The sequence below is a fragment of the Protomyctophum bolini genome, assembly GCF_963924005.1.
Source record: "Protomyctophum bolini genome assembly, chromosome: 5".
In the NCBI taxonomy this organism is placed as follows: domain Eukaryota; kingdom Metazoa; phylum Chordata; class Actinopteri; order Myctophiformes; family Myctophidae; genus Protomyctophum; species Protomyctophum bolini.
The window spans coordinates 43,578,782-43,595,214 of record NC_137866.1 but is presented as its reverse complement, the minus strand read 5'-3'; the positions used below and the strand labels follow the sequence as shown (position 1 = coordinate 43,595,214).

The following is a 16,433-nucleotide window of genomic DNA, read 5'->3' as shown; positions in this document are numbered from 1 at the left end:
ACGAGGCTTTCCCTGTTGGAAACGAGGGAAGGAAGGAAGGAGAGCATGATGTTAAGAGGACGGCCGCGCAGTCACAATGTCAGAGAAAGAAAAGGTCACACTGTCATCTTAACTTCCCTAAAGAAAGCCTAATCCCTAATACAGGAAAGAGCAGCAGCAAACAGGCAGCGACAAAAAAGATACCTGCCAGTCACCTTATCCGCTGGCCATGCCCAGCAGGGGGCAGCGTTTCTCAACATTCCCTATTGATTAAAACTACAGGTGAGAGGAGAGAGAGAGAGAGAGAGAGAGAGAGAGAGAGAGAGAGAGAGAGAGAGAGAGAGAGAGAGAGACACGGCCGGCGGCAAGCAGGTTCCTCTGAGGAGGCTGTCAGGCGGGGTAGAGAGGGCTGGGAGCATGTGGTGCAGGTAGCAACCGTCCTCATGCTTTATATTCAGTGTCAGACTCTGAGGGACTGTCTGGTAGGCTGGGGCTGAGAGAGAGAGAGGAGAGAGGAGAGAGAGAGAGAGAGAGAGAGAGAGAGAGAGAGAGACACTGTAATGTTGCAGCCTGGGCTGGGGCAAAGGCACCTGAATTAATGGAGGGTTGAAGAGTCAGAGAAGGAGAGAGAGAGAGAGAGAGAGAGAGAGAGAGAGAGAGAGAGAGAGAGAGAGAGAGAGAGAGAGAGAGAGAGAGATAGCGGAACTGGGGCTGTGGACGTGTGGATGGATGCTGTGGCCTGTGCTGCTGTATTAATGCAGGGCTGGGTCTGAAAAAGGAGGCTGGGGCTGCTAGGCTACAGGAATCATTCCATCTGATTAGCTCCCAGGGGGCAAAGATACCCACACAAAGAAAGAAGGGAAAAAAATCACACGCAGCCACTGCTGTCTAACCACCACCCAGGCACTCTAAAGGCAGGTGGAGAGGAGAAAGAACAGGAAACAAGAGGACGGAGAAGAGAAGAGGGGAAAGAGAAAGTGAAAGACCAGAGACAGACGGAGAGAGAGAGAGAGTGAGTGAGACTGAGGAATGGTGAGGGGGAGAGAGAGAGAGAGAGAGAGAGAGAGAGAGAGAGAGAGAGAGAGGGAGAGGGAGAGAGAGAGGGGGGCTATGCTTCATCGGTTCACTCAATATCTTAAGATGCTGGGAGCAACCTGAAGATGCTGCACCTCATCATGCCGCAATACCGATGAGATATATTGTAAAAAAAGAAAGAAAATGCAGGAGAGACTGGAATACATTAAGCAGAAGGGAGAGACGGAGGAAGGGGGGCTGAGAGACAGAAACAAAGAGCAAAATGAAGATGGCAGACAGGGAAATTGAAAGTGAGAAGAGGAGAGGCGGAACAGGTATGAAGCAAGCGGGCTAGTGTCTTCTAAACCCCAATGTCTTCACTTCCTGTAACTATAGCAACGTGCCAGCAGCCAGTCAGAGGCGGCAGGAGCCTCTTCCCCTTCCTGTGGCTGTGTTCCCACAACAAACCACCAGGTACAGTAGCTAACAAGAGGAGGGTATAGCTATACCCTCCTCTGAACGCTATAACCTCAGCTCGCGTGGTTACAAGGCATAAGGCAAAGCCTGGGTTATCCAGCCTGCACTGGTAGAACCGAAGCTGATACAACTAGCATTGGAGGGGGGCATTTTAAAACTGAAGGCAACATTCTTTACTGTGGCAAAAGACCATTTCACAAAAGTTGACCGAGCCGTGTGACAACAGCAGCTGTATCAATCTAATAATTTGGCAATCCAGCTAAATAGATGGGCAAGTGATTACCTGCACACCTCAATTAAACAGACCATGGCGAGGCCAACATACAGCTGTGCATGCTTGTTGAGCGCGCAGCGCATGCACGCACGCATGCATATGCGTGCGGACGGACGCACGGACTAGTGACAGCCGCTGCCAATGTTTCCCTCCCCAAACATAAACAGTCGAGGCTGTGAAATTGCGGAGAGATGAATGAGCGATTCGTCCTTGCACCTGGACTCTGAGAGGAGTCATATGTTGTGTAAAGGCTTGGGTGGAGCTGACTCCCAGCTGGACCCCAGCTGTACCGCCACCCCGCTCTGCCTCTCTCTACTCTGACTCCACTCCACAGTCTCCTAGAAGCACTATACGGCTGCAACTATATAGCCATTATTTTTTCGTAGCAATTATTCTAGCAAGAATCAAGAGGGTTTATTTGTCACTCGCTCTTACAGGTGCGAAAGGTTGGTGTGACATGGTCCGTAAGACTGTGCTGTGCAGCAATACAATATAGTAATATGGGCCTGGGCCGTGGCTCAGCGGTCCAGGCACCTTGGCCGGTAGTCCGAGTCTGGCAGTGTGCCGCGGGCTCGACTCCCGATCCCGACGGCCTTTACTGCATGTCACCCCCCCCCCCCCATCTCTCTCTCCCATTTCCTGTCAGCCTACTGTCTGTCCCTCTAAAAAATATTAAATAAAGGCGAAAGCCACAAAAAAACATAAAAAAATTAATATATATATAGTAATATGAGTCGAAACAAAAAATATAATAAATTTTGTTTATAATTAACTAAAATCACGACTTAAGTCCTATTTTATACTTTGGCATACAACAATGTTGCATAATTCAGCAAGAACATCTACAAGCTCACAAAGCGTTGCATCGCAACACGTCGTGGGCTTGTAGATAGGCTATTTTCTGTATTTTTGCTACCGTTTAAAAAATAAATATTATAATTTATTTTGACCTCAAAATAAAAAAGTAAGGTGTCTTTGAGATGGACAGGTGTGGACTGTCAATAACAAGGCTTCTGTCTTAATGTGCTATATATATATATATATATAGCTAAAATCTAAAATGACAGAGACGCTTTCCCAGTTTCAATGGGTTCATTCATACTACAGTACGACAACGTGCAACAGTGTTGCATCCTTGACAAAACAAACAAATCTACAAGGTATCCACACCTTGCATTGCGACGAGATGATAGCTTCTAAATCTTTACTTTTAGGGAGGCGATGCAGTCATGCATTTCTTTTGTTTGTTTTCTGACTGTTGTGTCTGTTCTGAGTTTAAGAGACCAGAAGTAGGTCGTGAGTGAGTCTCTTAATTCCAAAGGAGAACGACCACAGATCATGGCCGATTCCTTTGCCCCATTGTCAGTGAAAGAATGTAGGACGCATTCTTCACAAGCCACATCTGAACATTCTGACACAAATAGAATTCTTCAGACAGACGAATCAGGATGAAGTTAACTTTCTTCAAGACCTGTGTGTGAGTCAGCAACACAGCGGAAGTGTGTACTGTGTACCATAAGCTGGAGCCCTCATTCAATGGCATTTGGATTATGCTTGGACCTCTTGGTTCTCCAACGCCTCAATGTCACAAAAAAGTAAGCTTCTGAGTGACCTTCCAAAACAAACTGATGAGACTACTACTACTCGGCCCACTTAACACACTTTATTCGTTTGGGATGGCTCAGGGTAGAAGACGGGGTTAGGCAAATATCAATGGGACATACCTGTCTAACTACTTCTACAAAGTGATTGACATGCACCCACAGCCACAACACCAGAGGGAGCAACAACGATCTGGTACTCCCAAATGTAGAACAAACATGGGAAAACTCTCCTTCTACTACTCTGACACCATCCATTCAATTAAAGGAAGAGAATCACTGGTTACTGTCCTGAAAAAAAAAACAGAAATCAGAAGACCACAAGGGTTCTTCTTTGTACATAATTATAGAACATAGGACTACAATGGAAAACAAGTCCGCAGGACCTTTTTCGGTTATCCATTTAGCCTAAATGTCTTACTGTACCTCAGTGCCGTTTACAATTCTGACTGAATAAAGTATAATAATTAAACTAAATTATTGTACAATTGTTTAGGCGTGGGATTGGCCATCTTATCGACATATCAAGGATCTTTGACGCTACTCACCCTGCTCTTTGATCTGGCGGATCTGCCGTACCGTCTCTTTGAGGATGGCACACTTGTCGGGCTTGACGTTGAAGCTGTCGATGTCGCCGAGGTTGGCGGAGATCAGCTCAGCTAGCTCCTCGATGTACTTGCTCTCCTGCTCTCGCCGCCTCCTCTCACACCTTCAGATGGACGACGACAACAACAACAACGCATGGAAGATGAGGAGTCGCGCGGCGTGAGGATGTCTGCACGGTGACTTCTATTCAAACGCTGTGGTATTCTACGGCAGTGGTTCTCTCAAGAGAGGAGGTTCCAGGGACTATCAATCAGCTGACTGATTGATAGTTAGGGGCCAAATGGACCCGTATAGGATCTGTAACTCAAGAGAGTGTACAGATGGAAGTTGGTTCCATTTCTACAGTTGAGGGGGGATTTCACTTTAAAACACTTCTGGGGACAATTTCTAGTCTGACATCCACACTTCCACAGACAATGTTAAAGTCGCTTGATTCATTGATATTATAATTTGATAAGATAAGCCCCTCTCCAAGCTCATTCAACTTGAAAAGAAAACCAACAACCCTGCTTCTGGGGACTGAACGTGTGCTTCTAATGGATGGGAAGTCTTTCGTTTTCATTAGATATTAGATATTTCAATTAGATATTTCATGCCAGGATTTACAGGACTGATTGATGCAACATTAGATTACAGATAATCTCTCAAGAACAGATTCTGAGCTGCGCTACTGAATCTGTCAGCAGGGCCATTCAGAACGTGTATACATTGTTGATACTATAGTATAGGAATGAAAACACATGGGGGCACCACAGGAAGTGGAGGGCTGAGGGCGAATGGGCAACATCCTGGGACACACGTTCTATTGAGGCCTGCCCATAGCGTTAAAAAGAATAGAGTGAGGACCGGGAGCGACAGCCCCGCCCCCTGCTATTCATTTCAATAGAAGTTGCTCAGTGGCGTTTTGAAGCACCCGGAAGACAGCCGGAAGTACCATTATAACGCAATGGCTCGCGCGAGCGGAAGTTGAGAGCGGGCGTCAAATTTGAGGTCCGGGTTGACGCACGTTAAGCACATGACGTCACTGAACGTCAGTCCACCTCCATGAACGTGCTGCAGTTCCACTTTTGGCCAGTAGGTACTAGTAGTGGCAGCTTCAACGTTTTCTTTTTTGCAGATGGGTTCCCAGATTGGATAATCAATCAATCAGATTTATTGTTACTTCCACAAATATACACTGGGCATACAGGGGAGCAAAATACCGTTCTCCATGGCTCATGGTGCTTCACATAACAGAAAACATGAACACAATGCAATAATGTTGAGGACTTCTTTGTCTTCACACAATGGTACTTTACTCACCCCAGGCCAGGCGTGTCGCAAGTAGACAGCTTGCGTTTACGGTTTTCAGAGCTCAGAGGGTCCATGGATGTGTCCCCCAGTCCACTCATCATGTACACATATCAGCACCTGAAGGGACAATGGCAAACACACAGGTGACAATGACAATAAGGCCACTAAAATCCTTAGTGTTCCATTTTGTTCCATTTCTACAGTCTTTGGCGTCAGCGCTGCTGCAATCCATAACTGTCACGTCCTATAAGTCCCACTCGAACCCAGCACGAAAGGCCACATTTCTATCACTCGGCCAAGAAGAAATCCCCGCTTGGTCAAGGGAAGATATTGCGTCTCCATGGAAGAGCAGAGAGACCTCCTCCCACCACTGCAGATACACTAGTTGCGAATGCAGTGAGCACTTACTATGAGACCTAGCAGATACCTGGCCCCTTTTGTGCCCATATATGGAGCTGATGATGCAACACACTCCATATTTGGACGTATAGCGGGACAGACAGACAGACAGACAGACAGACAGACAGACACACACACACACACACACACACAGACAGACATGATCTGCTAGGTCTCATAGTAAGTGCTCATTGCGTTCGCAATCACTGCGTTCGCAATCACTGCGTTCGCAATAAATGTCTCAATGGAAGAGTAGAGAGTGCACTTCCCACCACTGCAGAAACACTACAAATACTATTTCAACATACTCTACCACACTGGTTAAAAACAGTGGGTTTTTATAGGGCCCTTTATAACTTCTTTCCTCCTTTTTTTTTTAAATAAATTAGAAAACAAATGTAAGATGTAGTGGGAAATAGCCAATCTACAAGCTTGTAGATCTGCTATTTTCACTAGTTTGGGTCACAGGCTAAAAGGTTTGGGAACCACCACTGCTCTATTAGTTTCCAATTTTCTGAAAAAAAGTTAGTGGTGGTCAAACCATTTAATTTAAATTGTCAAATTATATGTATTTGTCACGCAGACCTCCATCTCAAAAGATTGTGATCCAGTTGACCCCGAGAAGCGAAGATAGCCAAAGTATAAAACAATGGTTAAAAGCGGTTACACAAATGCTTTAGCCAGTTTTAAAGGGTTAAAATAATGTTTTATTCATTCAAATACGTCCTGGGTTGCTGCTTTTATATAACACTGTGCTTTATTGAGTAACTCCTGGTACGATACATAAGGCCTACATGATTCTTATTGAGTAACAGCTGGTACTATACATAAGGCCCACATGATTTTATTGAGTAACTCCCAGCTGGTACTATACATAAGGCCCACATTATTTTATTGAGTAACTCCCAGCTGGTACTATACATAAGGCCCACATGATTTTATTGAGTAACTCCCAGCTGGTACTATACATAAGGCCCACATTATTTTATTGAGTAACTCCCAGCTGGTACTATACATAAGGCCCACATGATTTTATTGAGTAACTCCCAGCTGGTACTATACATAAGGCCCACATTATTTTATTGAGTAACTCCCAGCTGGTACTATACATAAGGCCCACATTATTTTATTGAGTAACTCCAGCTGGTATACTATACATAAGGCCTACATGATTTTGTTGAGTAACCCCTGGTAGTATTACAGTATGTAAGACCTATACATGATTAGTCACAGAATATTCAAATCTGGAAAGAATTGTCCTTCTGAACCCAATGAAGAAATGCGTCCGCAGACACGTGGAGACGTTTCAAAACAAAGGCAACACTCTGAACGTCAGGCCAATATGAGATTATATCATCAAATCATATTCATTCTGCATGCATGGTCTGCCAGCGACAAAGCATGGCTCATGCATGAGATATTGTGTTTGGGTAAGTGTGCATGTATACTGTACACGTACGTACACACACACACACACACACACACACACACACACACACACACACACACACACACACACACACACACACACACACACACACACACACACACACACACACACACACACACACACACACACACACAGGATTAGCAGTGCCTCCGACGGTATAAGCCACGCTACACAAGTAACCCTGTTAGACAGCCTTCTGTCTCCCACAATGCATCACACTCTGTCTACAGGAAGTGGGCTGTTAAAGGTGGACGAGAGGATATGAGAGGGCAGGAGAGGAGAGAGGAGAGGAGGATGAGCAGAGAGGGGTGGAGGAGAGAGAGAGAGAGAGAGAGAGAGAGAGAGAGAGAGAGAGAGAGAGAGAGAGAGAGAGAGAGAGAGAGAGAGAGAGAGAGAGAGAGACAGAAGCCGGTGCTGTGAAGCATGTTCTGATTGGTCACTTTCTTTTGCCACAGTGACAGCAGCTGACACTGGGGAAAGGTAAGGGCGGGAGAGAGAGAGAGAGAGAGAGAGAGAGAGCGCTGTGATTTTATGGTTCATTGTTTTTGTATAGTTCTTTTCAGCTTTTTATACCTAATAGCTTTGGCAATATTGTTTCTAAACTTCAATGCCAATATAAAGCTCATCAGAGGAGGAGAGAGGGAGGCAGTATATGGGACAAAATGATGGAGGGAGGATATGGGATAGAGGAGTGGAGAAAAGGGGATGGAGGGAAGGAGGCAGCGGAGGTGGTATGGGGAGATCTGCAAGGGAAATAAAATAAATAAAGGTGATAGAGCGAGTAAGAGACAATAGACAACGGTAGAGCACACGTAGAGAGAGAGAGAGAGAGAGAATGCAGGTGAGAGAGAGAGAAGGGAAATGACAGGGGAAGAAGGGGCGATGATGGGGGGATGATGGGGGAATCAGAGCGAATAGAAGGTGGGGAGTGGGAGAAAGGAAAAAAACGAGAGATAAAGGTGTGAGAAAGAAGGGGGAGGGGAGGAAGCGACATACATGGTTGTACACACACACACACACACACACACACACACACACACACACACAGATAGAGAGAGGGGGGATGAGTATTCCTCTTAACCTTCACAGCCAGTGCAGTGTTTTCATAGCATTGATTACATGGTTATCCTCTGACCAGACCGCTGCCTCTTCTGCATCGCAAATCAGGCCAACGGACGCCGCCTGCCGCAGCCAGCCGCGCGCGGCCCGTTATTTAATCACCAGGCATCAACGTCTCCACTCCTCCTTGACAGATTAGAAACAAACCATGAAATATACCCGATTGCTTTCTCGTTTGGGGTTGTGTGCGTGTGCATTGTGGAGGGGGGGTTAACCCATTCTGACCTGGCACCCATTTTGGTGTTAGCATCATGTTATGCTTTAGCTATTTAAAAATAGCAGATCTACAAGCTCATATCGCGCCACCGAGTGGCGCGATACGAGCTTGTAGGTCTGCTATTTTTGAAAAATCGAAGAACGACTGACATTTTTTAGAATCTGATCTCAGGTCAGAATGGGTTTATCAGACCAGTGTGTGTCCAGTGGAAACCTCGTATGAATCTGATCTCAGGTCAGAATGGGTTAAACAACACAAATATATTTTAATCCTCTGTCGCGCAGGCGCACTCTGGTGTTGTTTCACGCACGTTCTTCCATCTGATTGAAAGCATGCGAGCACGCGGGGCGGTGAATGTACCTTTCTTACTGAGCCAGAATCAATATGGAGCTTGCTTTCATGCTCTGGCTCGGAGAGTGAGGAGAGAGAGCCACGAGTGTATTCCCATCCAAGACAACAATGGGGAATACTCATGAATATCAACTCCAGAAGCTCGATGAGATGATTCGCTCAGGAAGACATGCCGTTCCTCTCACAACGTCCCACGCAACTCTCACTTTCTTTCAAATCACTCTTTTAATCTCTCCCTTGAGTGCCGTGGTCCTGTCTGTCTGTCTGTCTGTCTGTCTGTCTGTCCCTAAATTTGTCTCGTTACCTCCGCTTACCTGCCTATCTCGCTGCGTTGTCTGTCTAACTGTCTGCCTGTCGCTCATCTTTACACCAAACCTCCAGCCCATGCTGTCGTATGATGAAATCTGCCATGACAGAGATGAGGAGAAGATGGAGGAAAGAGACATGGGAGGGATCAGAACTTAGAAGAGCTAAAAGGAAAAAGGTGTTCGTTTGAGTGAAAACTCTGCCTTCGCTATACTCTATTGATCTATCCTGGCCGCCCGCTTGCCTGCCTCCATGCATGCCTGCCCGCCTGCCCGCCCGTCTGCCCGCCTATTGATGGAGTTCTCAAAGGAGAGTGCTCTAATTGCAGAGTGAATGAGGCGGCCCCAGAGAATGGTTGATTAGGAGGGCTGCTGAATGCCCCAGGGAAATGGGTCACCTCCAGCCTGGCGGCTTGCGGGCTGCCCGCTTTTCCAGTGCAGGGAGAAAAGTCAATTACACGCCACAGGCAGTGGGGGGACTGGTGGCAAAGAGGCAGCAGCGGGGTCTTTGCTGGGTACAATATAGCAGAGGAGAGGAGGGTAGGGTGAGGTATAGGGCAGCATTATATTGAGAACATGTGTGATGGGTGTGATAACAAGAGGGCGATATGAGATATGAGAATATTCCAGCATACAATTTCAAAATGTCTCTCTGACTGACAGAGAGACAAACGTGTTGATTGATCGTAAAACAAAAGTTAGTCGACTCTGTCTCTCTGTGGTTAGTTATTTTGTTTCAACACACCATATCACAGACACAACACAGGTGTTGTCATTGATGTACTGCGTATCTTTCCGTTCGTGCCAGATGAGTGCATCACAAATCTACGATGTAAATTCCCAATTCGCCCCATCTGCTCAATTGTGATTGGTAACGGATGCTGATGAGTGGCGGCGCTCTGCGAAAGATTTAAAAAAAAAACCAGAAAGAAATATTTCTTTCATATCGGTGCTAGCAACTGTAGCAGTCATATCTGCACCGATCAGATATGATAATGTGTCTGTCAGGTTTGTGAAAGAGGTCTATTCCTCTGCTGTCTGAATCTCGGCCTCTTTGATATCTCAGCCCTCTGCCATGTGTTTATTGTGGAAATTCATATGACAATGATGATAAACAAATATGCAATACAATGTGCAGCACTACACAGTCAAATCCTCAGTGTTTACAGTGTATACAGTACATTTAGTACATGCAGCAATGGGAGCCAGTCAAAGCAATAGTGGAAAATGACCACTATTCCACATGCCATACATTCATGATTGATTGATTGATTGATTGATTGATTGATTGATTGATTGACTGACTGCATTAATATGATAGCACACAGAAAAGAAAATCCATTGGAAAAACGTGCTCCAAGTCTTATTGCCTGACATTCATTTGAATAGTCTTTTGGCAACCCCTCTGACTGGTCCCCAGATTTCAGAACGAAACAAAACCACGGAAGGACAGCTCAAAAACAAATGCTGCAGTGCCCTAGCACTGAGGAAATTTATGAAAGCATTATTATAGCAAAATAATTTTGTTTAATTTGAAAAGGTTACACAGTATACGACTTTAAAGTTAATAAAAGACCATAGTTCACCCGTCTCCCTCTCCTACAAATAATCATTTATTCATGTGCTCTACGCTACCTACAGTATGCCATCATCATGTTCTCATTAAAGACTGTATAGATGGCATCATATATGTATAGTTAATGATCGCTACAAGGCATGAATACAGTGCCAGGTATAGTTAATCAGAGTGGTAAGTACTAGACACGTGACGCCTGGCCACTCACGAATAACTCTGATAGCACGTACCTGGAAGCTAACAGAGAATAAAGCCCCTTGCTCTGGAGGGGGGGGGGGTTCCGTTCTTCTACTGACACATAAGGGTATGCGCACGCACGCACACACAGCCACCCACGCTCATCCACACTCATCATACTGTACAGATGCACATCAAGCTTTGCTTTTCCTCTGGGTGAAGTCCCCGGGGGGGAGGGGGGGGGGGTCTCCAACTCTCCATATTAACCTGGCAGTGATCCCACAGGGGTATGCGTGCAGGGCTGAGCCTACGCTCAAGGTTAAAACCCCTGGCTGGTTGTTGCTGCCTTTGCCATTAGCATTCACTCCTGGAACGGGCCCAGATTTAACGGAGTTATGCGACTTGGCGAGGTTAGCGCTTCCGTGGAATCTCCTGGGCTCAAGCTATATACTTACTTTAGCTACAGCACGGCAGACCTGCCGGCGAACCCCAGAGGACGGCACCCCGCAGGGAGGGGAGGTAATCAATGCTCACTCAGAGCCACGTGAAAATGAAGACCAGGCGCGGCAACGTTATCAGCTGCACCTATAAGCGGCTTATCCGTTAAATCTCACTTTCTCGCATGAGAAATAGACTAAGATAAAAGTATATTGCGATGCGTTATACAAATACAACTTCATAAATCTCTGCGGTTGGGCTATTTTAGTGACTTGGAATTAATGCAGGAGATACTACTGAGAGAGAGAGAGAGAGAGAGAGAGAGAGAGAGAGAGAGAGAGAGAGACACACACACACACACACACACACACACACACACACACACACACACACACACACACACACACACACACACACACAGAGAGACAGGTGGAGAGGTGTAGATAAAACTTTGTTTTGCCTTTCAATTTTTATCCCACGATTTTATAACCCATTTTTCACCCAGTGCCAATTGCCTATATGCTGTAATCCTGGGTTCTACTCTCCCTCTGCCAACCTGGGGAGAGCCCCGAACTGAGCACCTTCAATGCATGAGGAGTGAGCAGGCCGCATCTATCAACCGACAGTTGATAGGACGTAGCGTGAGGAAGGAACACGTTATTCCAACCAGTTCCCCTCCATCAGGCGGCCCGGCTGACCAGGGGGAGGCAGTATAGAGACCAGGATGGAATAGGTAAACTCCACAGAGGAAGGCCCTTTTGCCAACGGCAGCTCGGGCATGGGCAGAACACGGCCCCATGAGGCCCCCGGCAGGAATCAAGCTTCTAGCTGTGAGGTGACAGCGCTACTGACTGCACTTTACATAGATTGTGCATTATATTCACCCATTCACACACTCATTCACACACCGATGGTGGAGGAAATCGTGCAAGGCACCGACATGCCCACGGGAGCAATAAGGGGTTCAGTGTCCTGCTCAAGGACACTTCGACATGGGGACCCCGGGATTGGAACTGAAAACCTTCCTCTTCCCAAGGGGCCACTCTACCGCTGATCCACTGCCGCCCCCAGTGGCTCAGCCAATCAAATCATCGCTATGGGGTGCTCAGCCAATCAAATCATCGCTATATGGGGTACACACAAACACACAAAGCTGGGCATAGGCGAGTCTGGTGCCCTTCAAAAAACGGAGCGAAAAGCCATTCGCAGTTACTAGAGTCTTCAGTCAGTCAGCAGTGACTGAAACTTATAACAATAATAACAACAACCAGTAAGATGCCCTGAGGGCGAGATGTGACCTCACCCTACCAATATTTTAATATGTTTTGTTTTACTATATGATACTTCATGATCATTATAAATATATACATTTTCAAATTAACTAAATATTTAATAGAAATACAAGGTAATATATTGCGGAAGACATACCATAACTGTATTTGTTTGTTGTTGGTGCTGCAGCATAATTGTAGCCTTTTTCAACACATCACATAGTGTTTATTGTATAGGCAAGTATACTTGTTATACATAGGGGTGTTGGAAAAATAAAGTGTCCCCTTTGGAAAAATGTATCCCCCCTGCTGAGTTGTGCCTGGAGCCAGCACTGCGTACCTTTTATGAGTGGCGCCATCTATCATCTATCATTTTCAGATGATAGAATAAATGATGAATGCCACTATTGGGACATTCTTAGGTAAAGAGGGAAAGAAACGGCACGCTTCTCTTTGAAGACTGTGTGCGGATTCCCTTCGTCTTTGCATTTTGTCCTCATTACTGTAACCGACAGGCGCCACCGCCAGTGTTTTTATCTTATTTTGAAGTCCCACAGGACGCGAGACGTGAACCGTATGTAAACAAATGCTATATGTGGAGTGGCAGACGTTCGTCTTTTCTTTCATCTGGAAAATAAATGTTGAAAACCGCGGTCATCTGTTCTTTAGTTATGGGCCATTGAATAAATCTTGTTTTGACCAAAAAGTTAAAAACGCAATCTGAGAAAATAATCCGAGATGAATGTGTTTGTTCACTTCCGGTTCAATTCCGGAATGCACTGCTCCTCCTTGCCGATAGGGAGAGGGTTGTCTTACTGAGACAACATGTAGTCCAGGAAGTAAGTGAGCCCAGTGTCCATGACATCATGGACACTTTGAAATACTGAAACATCTAAAAACACATATTACCCACATAAAAACCCCCAGGAAAGTGTTTGTCTCACAAACATCATTAAAATAAGATCTGGTTGCAAAATGGGTGAAGTGCCCCTTTAAGTAAGAAAATGTAGTACTTCTTCCATCGCTGACCATAACTGAAAGTAACGCCACCAAAAAAGGTCAAAGACAAATTTCCATGTTAAGAGTCCTTTAGCTCTAACATAACAAACCATTATGGCTCACAACACATTGTCAGCTTGTACAGTACATCCTCCATTTCGGCCAAACGTTCTCCCCAGAATAGGGACGCTAGAGGGCGGGGCTCATGTATTTAACGCACGGGACAAATAATTAGGCACAATTGACCGATCTAATTCACGGTGCCATTAGCGCAATCCATTCTTTGTGAATATGCCCGAGCATCGATGATTTAAGGTGTACGGAGGGAAGAGGCACCCCCATGACGGATGGTGTGTGTGTGTGTGTGTGTGTGTGTGTGTGTGTGTGTGTGTGTGTGTGTGTCTGAGACCATTAGGCTGCTGTTTACAAGCATGACCTCACTGGGGTGGAGTGGGGTGTGTTGAGGAGGACCTTACTGGGGTGGAGTGGGGTGTGTTGAGGAGGACCTTACTGGGGTGGAGTGACCAAATGAGGATGGAGTGAAGGTGATGATGGATGACTGGGCTTGAAGAGGCGGAGCCTTTGAACAACACATCTCACTACGTGTCACACTACGTGTAGCGTTGGAATCCTTTGGGACTTTAACGATTCTTAGATGCATGCAACTATACATATAACCAAACTGAAATGAAATGCTGAAAGACTGAAAGGAGTCCATGATTCAAACCTGTTACACATGTGGCCAATGAAATCTACAAGCTCACAATATGTTTTGAGCTTAATGTAGAGTATAGTGAAAGTTAAAGTGGTTAAAGGTCCCTGTGCGGACCTGAATATCGGAGTGAATTTCGGATTCTCAGTTTTTTCTCTATACCGCTTTTCTGAAAAACGCACCGGTCTGCAAGGACCTAACCAGAAAAAACGCAGCAGCGTACACGCTCCTTAAGTCTGCCTTTTAGTTTTATAAATGTTGAACCAATGAAAGATATGCGATCAAGGGCGTATGACTAAATAATAACTACCTTGGATCCAATGGAACGCATACTTTTCTTTTAGTCAGTTTCCTGAAAAGTAACAGGTTTGGACATAGAAGGTTTTCACTCGACAGCAACGGCATTGAAAAGACATTGACTTTTTCCCTGTGTGGCAGAAGTGTGAGAAAGCCTCTATTCAGCTGGTAGTCTATTCAAACCGCAGAGAAATGACAAGGACAAAGCACTGCGTGAGTGTGAGCGCACCTTGAACATGATCCGTGCGTGCGTGACTGCGTGAGTGTGCGTGCGTGCGTGCGTGCGTGTGTGTGTGTGTGTGTGTGTGTGTTGACACCACGCCGTGTTTACCTAGCCAGAAGTTTCGCAACGAGGAGGACTTTGCTCAGAGAGGTTTTCTTTCACTTTCCAGAGTCAAAACGGCAACACAAACACCAAGGGTTATGGGAGCGTGCTCTGTACTCTGTGGCCTTTCAGTACGGACGCACAATCTCACAGTGAGATGGGCGTCAATGACTACACAACAAATGCACTTGAACCCTATAGCGTTCTGTGGTGAACATTCCGTGAAAATAACACGATGCGATGCGAGATCGCCTATATTCGGCAAACAGATTTGGTGTAGAAGAGAAAAAGGAGCGGATAAAGTACAGAGTCCTGGAGGCCCCCGGGCTAAAATTATAAATTGTTGTGCCCCATTTTGTATACTTCAATGTACGATGATGTGTTCAGCAGCGGAAATAAAGCGAAAATGTGTGCTTAGAGATAAGAGATGTTCAGGCATTCTCTGCCGGAGCATCACAAAGGGTATGGGCTTCAACTAAGTACATTATATTATGGTTTAAATGGTTAACAAAAGAGCATGACATCCACTAACTGAATGCATCAAACCTATAGTATATGGAAAATGAGAAGGATAGATGATTAATGAAATTCCCACGTTCACAACAGGAGTCACAAACAAACTAATGTGTGGAGGAGGTTAGACTGGGCAGAGACAAAAGACAGAGAAACAACAGATAATAAGTTGAAAGGTCAAGAAAAAGACAACTTCACTGACGCCAAAACACTTTTGTGTTGGTGTAGCGGAGTGGCTCTGTCTCAACCTCAGCTTAATGGCCTAAAAGTCTAATATCTCCCCCCCCGGCCCGAGCTACTACCAAATTCCCTTTGGCTTAGTGGTTGACTTTCTACACGGGAGACCAGGATACAATTCTTTCTTATTTCTGGGACAGGAAACTCCTCCGGAACCAAATGGACCTGTATGTAAACTCTCTGAGTTATAGACCCCTAAAAGTGTCCATTTTGGTGCTTGACTTTCAGGGGACCCCCTAGAACACCTTCAGGGACCCCCCAGGTCCCTGGACCTCACGTTGAGAACCAGTGCATTAAACCCCCCAGGTCCCTCCACTCGCAACGATTCACACAGACACAGAGCAGACCAAAGGAGATTCTTGGCATATCTGGCTTTAGGCATGTCAAAGATAGCAACAGGCTTTCACAGCCAGCCACAGCCGAGCAAAACACTTGAATTCAGCCTGGCCTTGTGAGTCCGACGTTAACAACAAGATGACAGCGAGGCTCTATGAATAAACCCAGTGGTTGACCGAGCATGCTCATCTAACGCTGGGGACGTCGCCTCTCTTTTAACGCTGCCAGACGTGCAGGATAGCAGGCAGGCGGGCAGAGAGACAGAGAGACAGACCATGCTATTGGCAACAGACTTCCTGTGTGTGTGTGTGTGTGCGTGTGTGTTGATAAGTGTTTCTCTCATTCTTTTTCTGGGTGCGACTCCGGAGGCAGGAGGCGGGAGGGGGGTCTTTAGTGGCGAGTATGGGAGGAGTGTTATTGCGAGGGGGGAGTAGACTAGTAGACTGACACACTGACGCTAGGCAACA

The 16,433-nt window shown here is 45.9% G+C and overlaps 1 protein-coding gene across 7 annotated transcripts in view; it reads right to left on the bottom strand.

The window, feature by feature from the left end:
• The window catches only part of LOC308314909 (nuclear receptor coactivator 3-like), a 78,715-nt gene that overhangs the window by 28,546 nt on the left and 33,736 nt on the right, over positions 1-16,433 (bottom strand). For all 7 annotated transcript variants that reach the window (XM_080762700.1, XM_080762703.1, XM_080762704.1 and 4 more), the window contains exons 3-5: positions 5,254-5,361; positions 3,894-4,054; positions 1-12 (exon numbers count right to left, since the gene is read on the bottom strand). The exon at positions 1-12 is cut by the window's left edge and continues 89 nt beyond it. In XM_080762700.1, the coding sequence (XP_080618826.1) occupies positions 1-12; positions 3,894-4,054; positions 5,254-5,345 (265 nt within the window). In that variant the 5' untranslated portion in view covers positions 5,346-5,361. The remainder of the gene's footprint in view (positions 13-3,893; positions 4,055-5,253; positions 5,362-16,433) is intronic.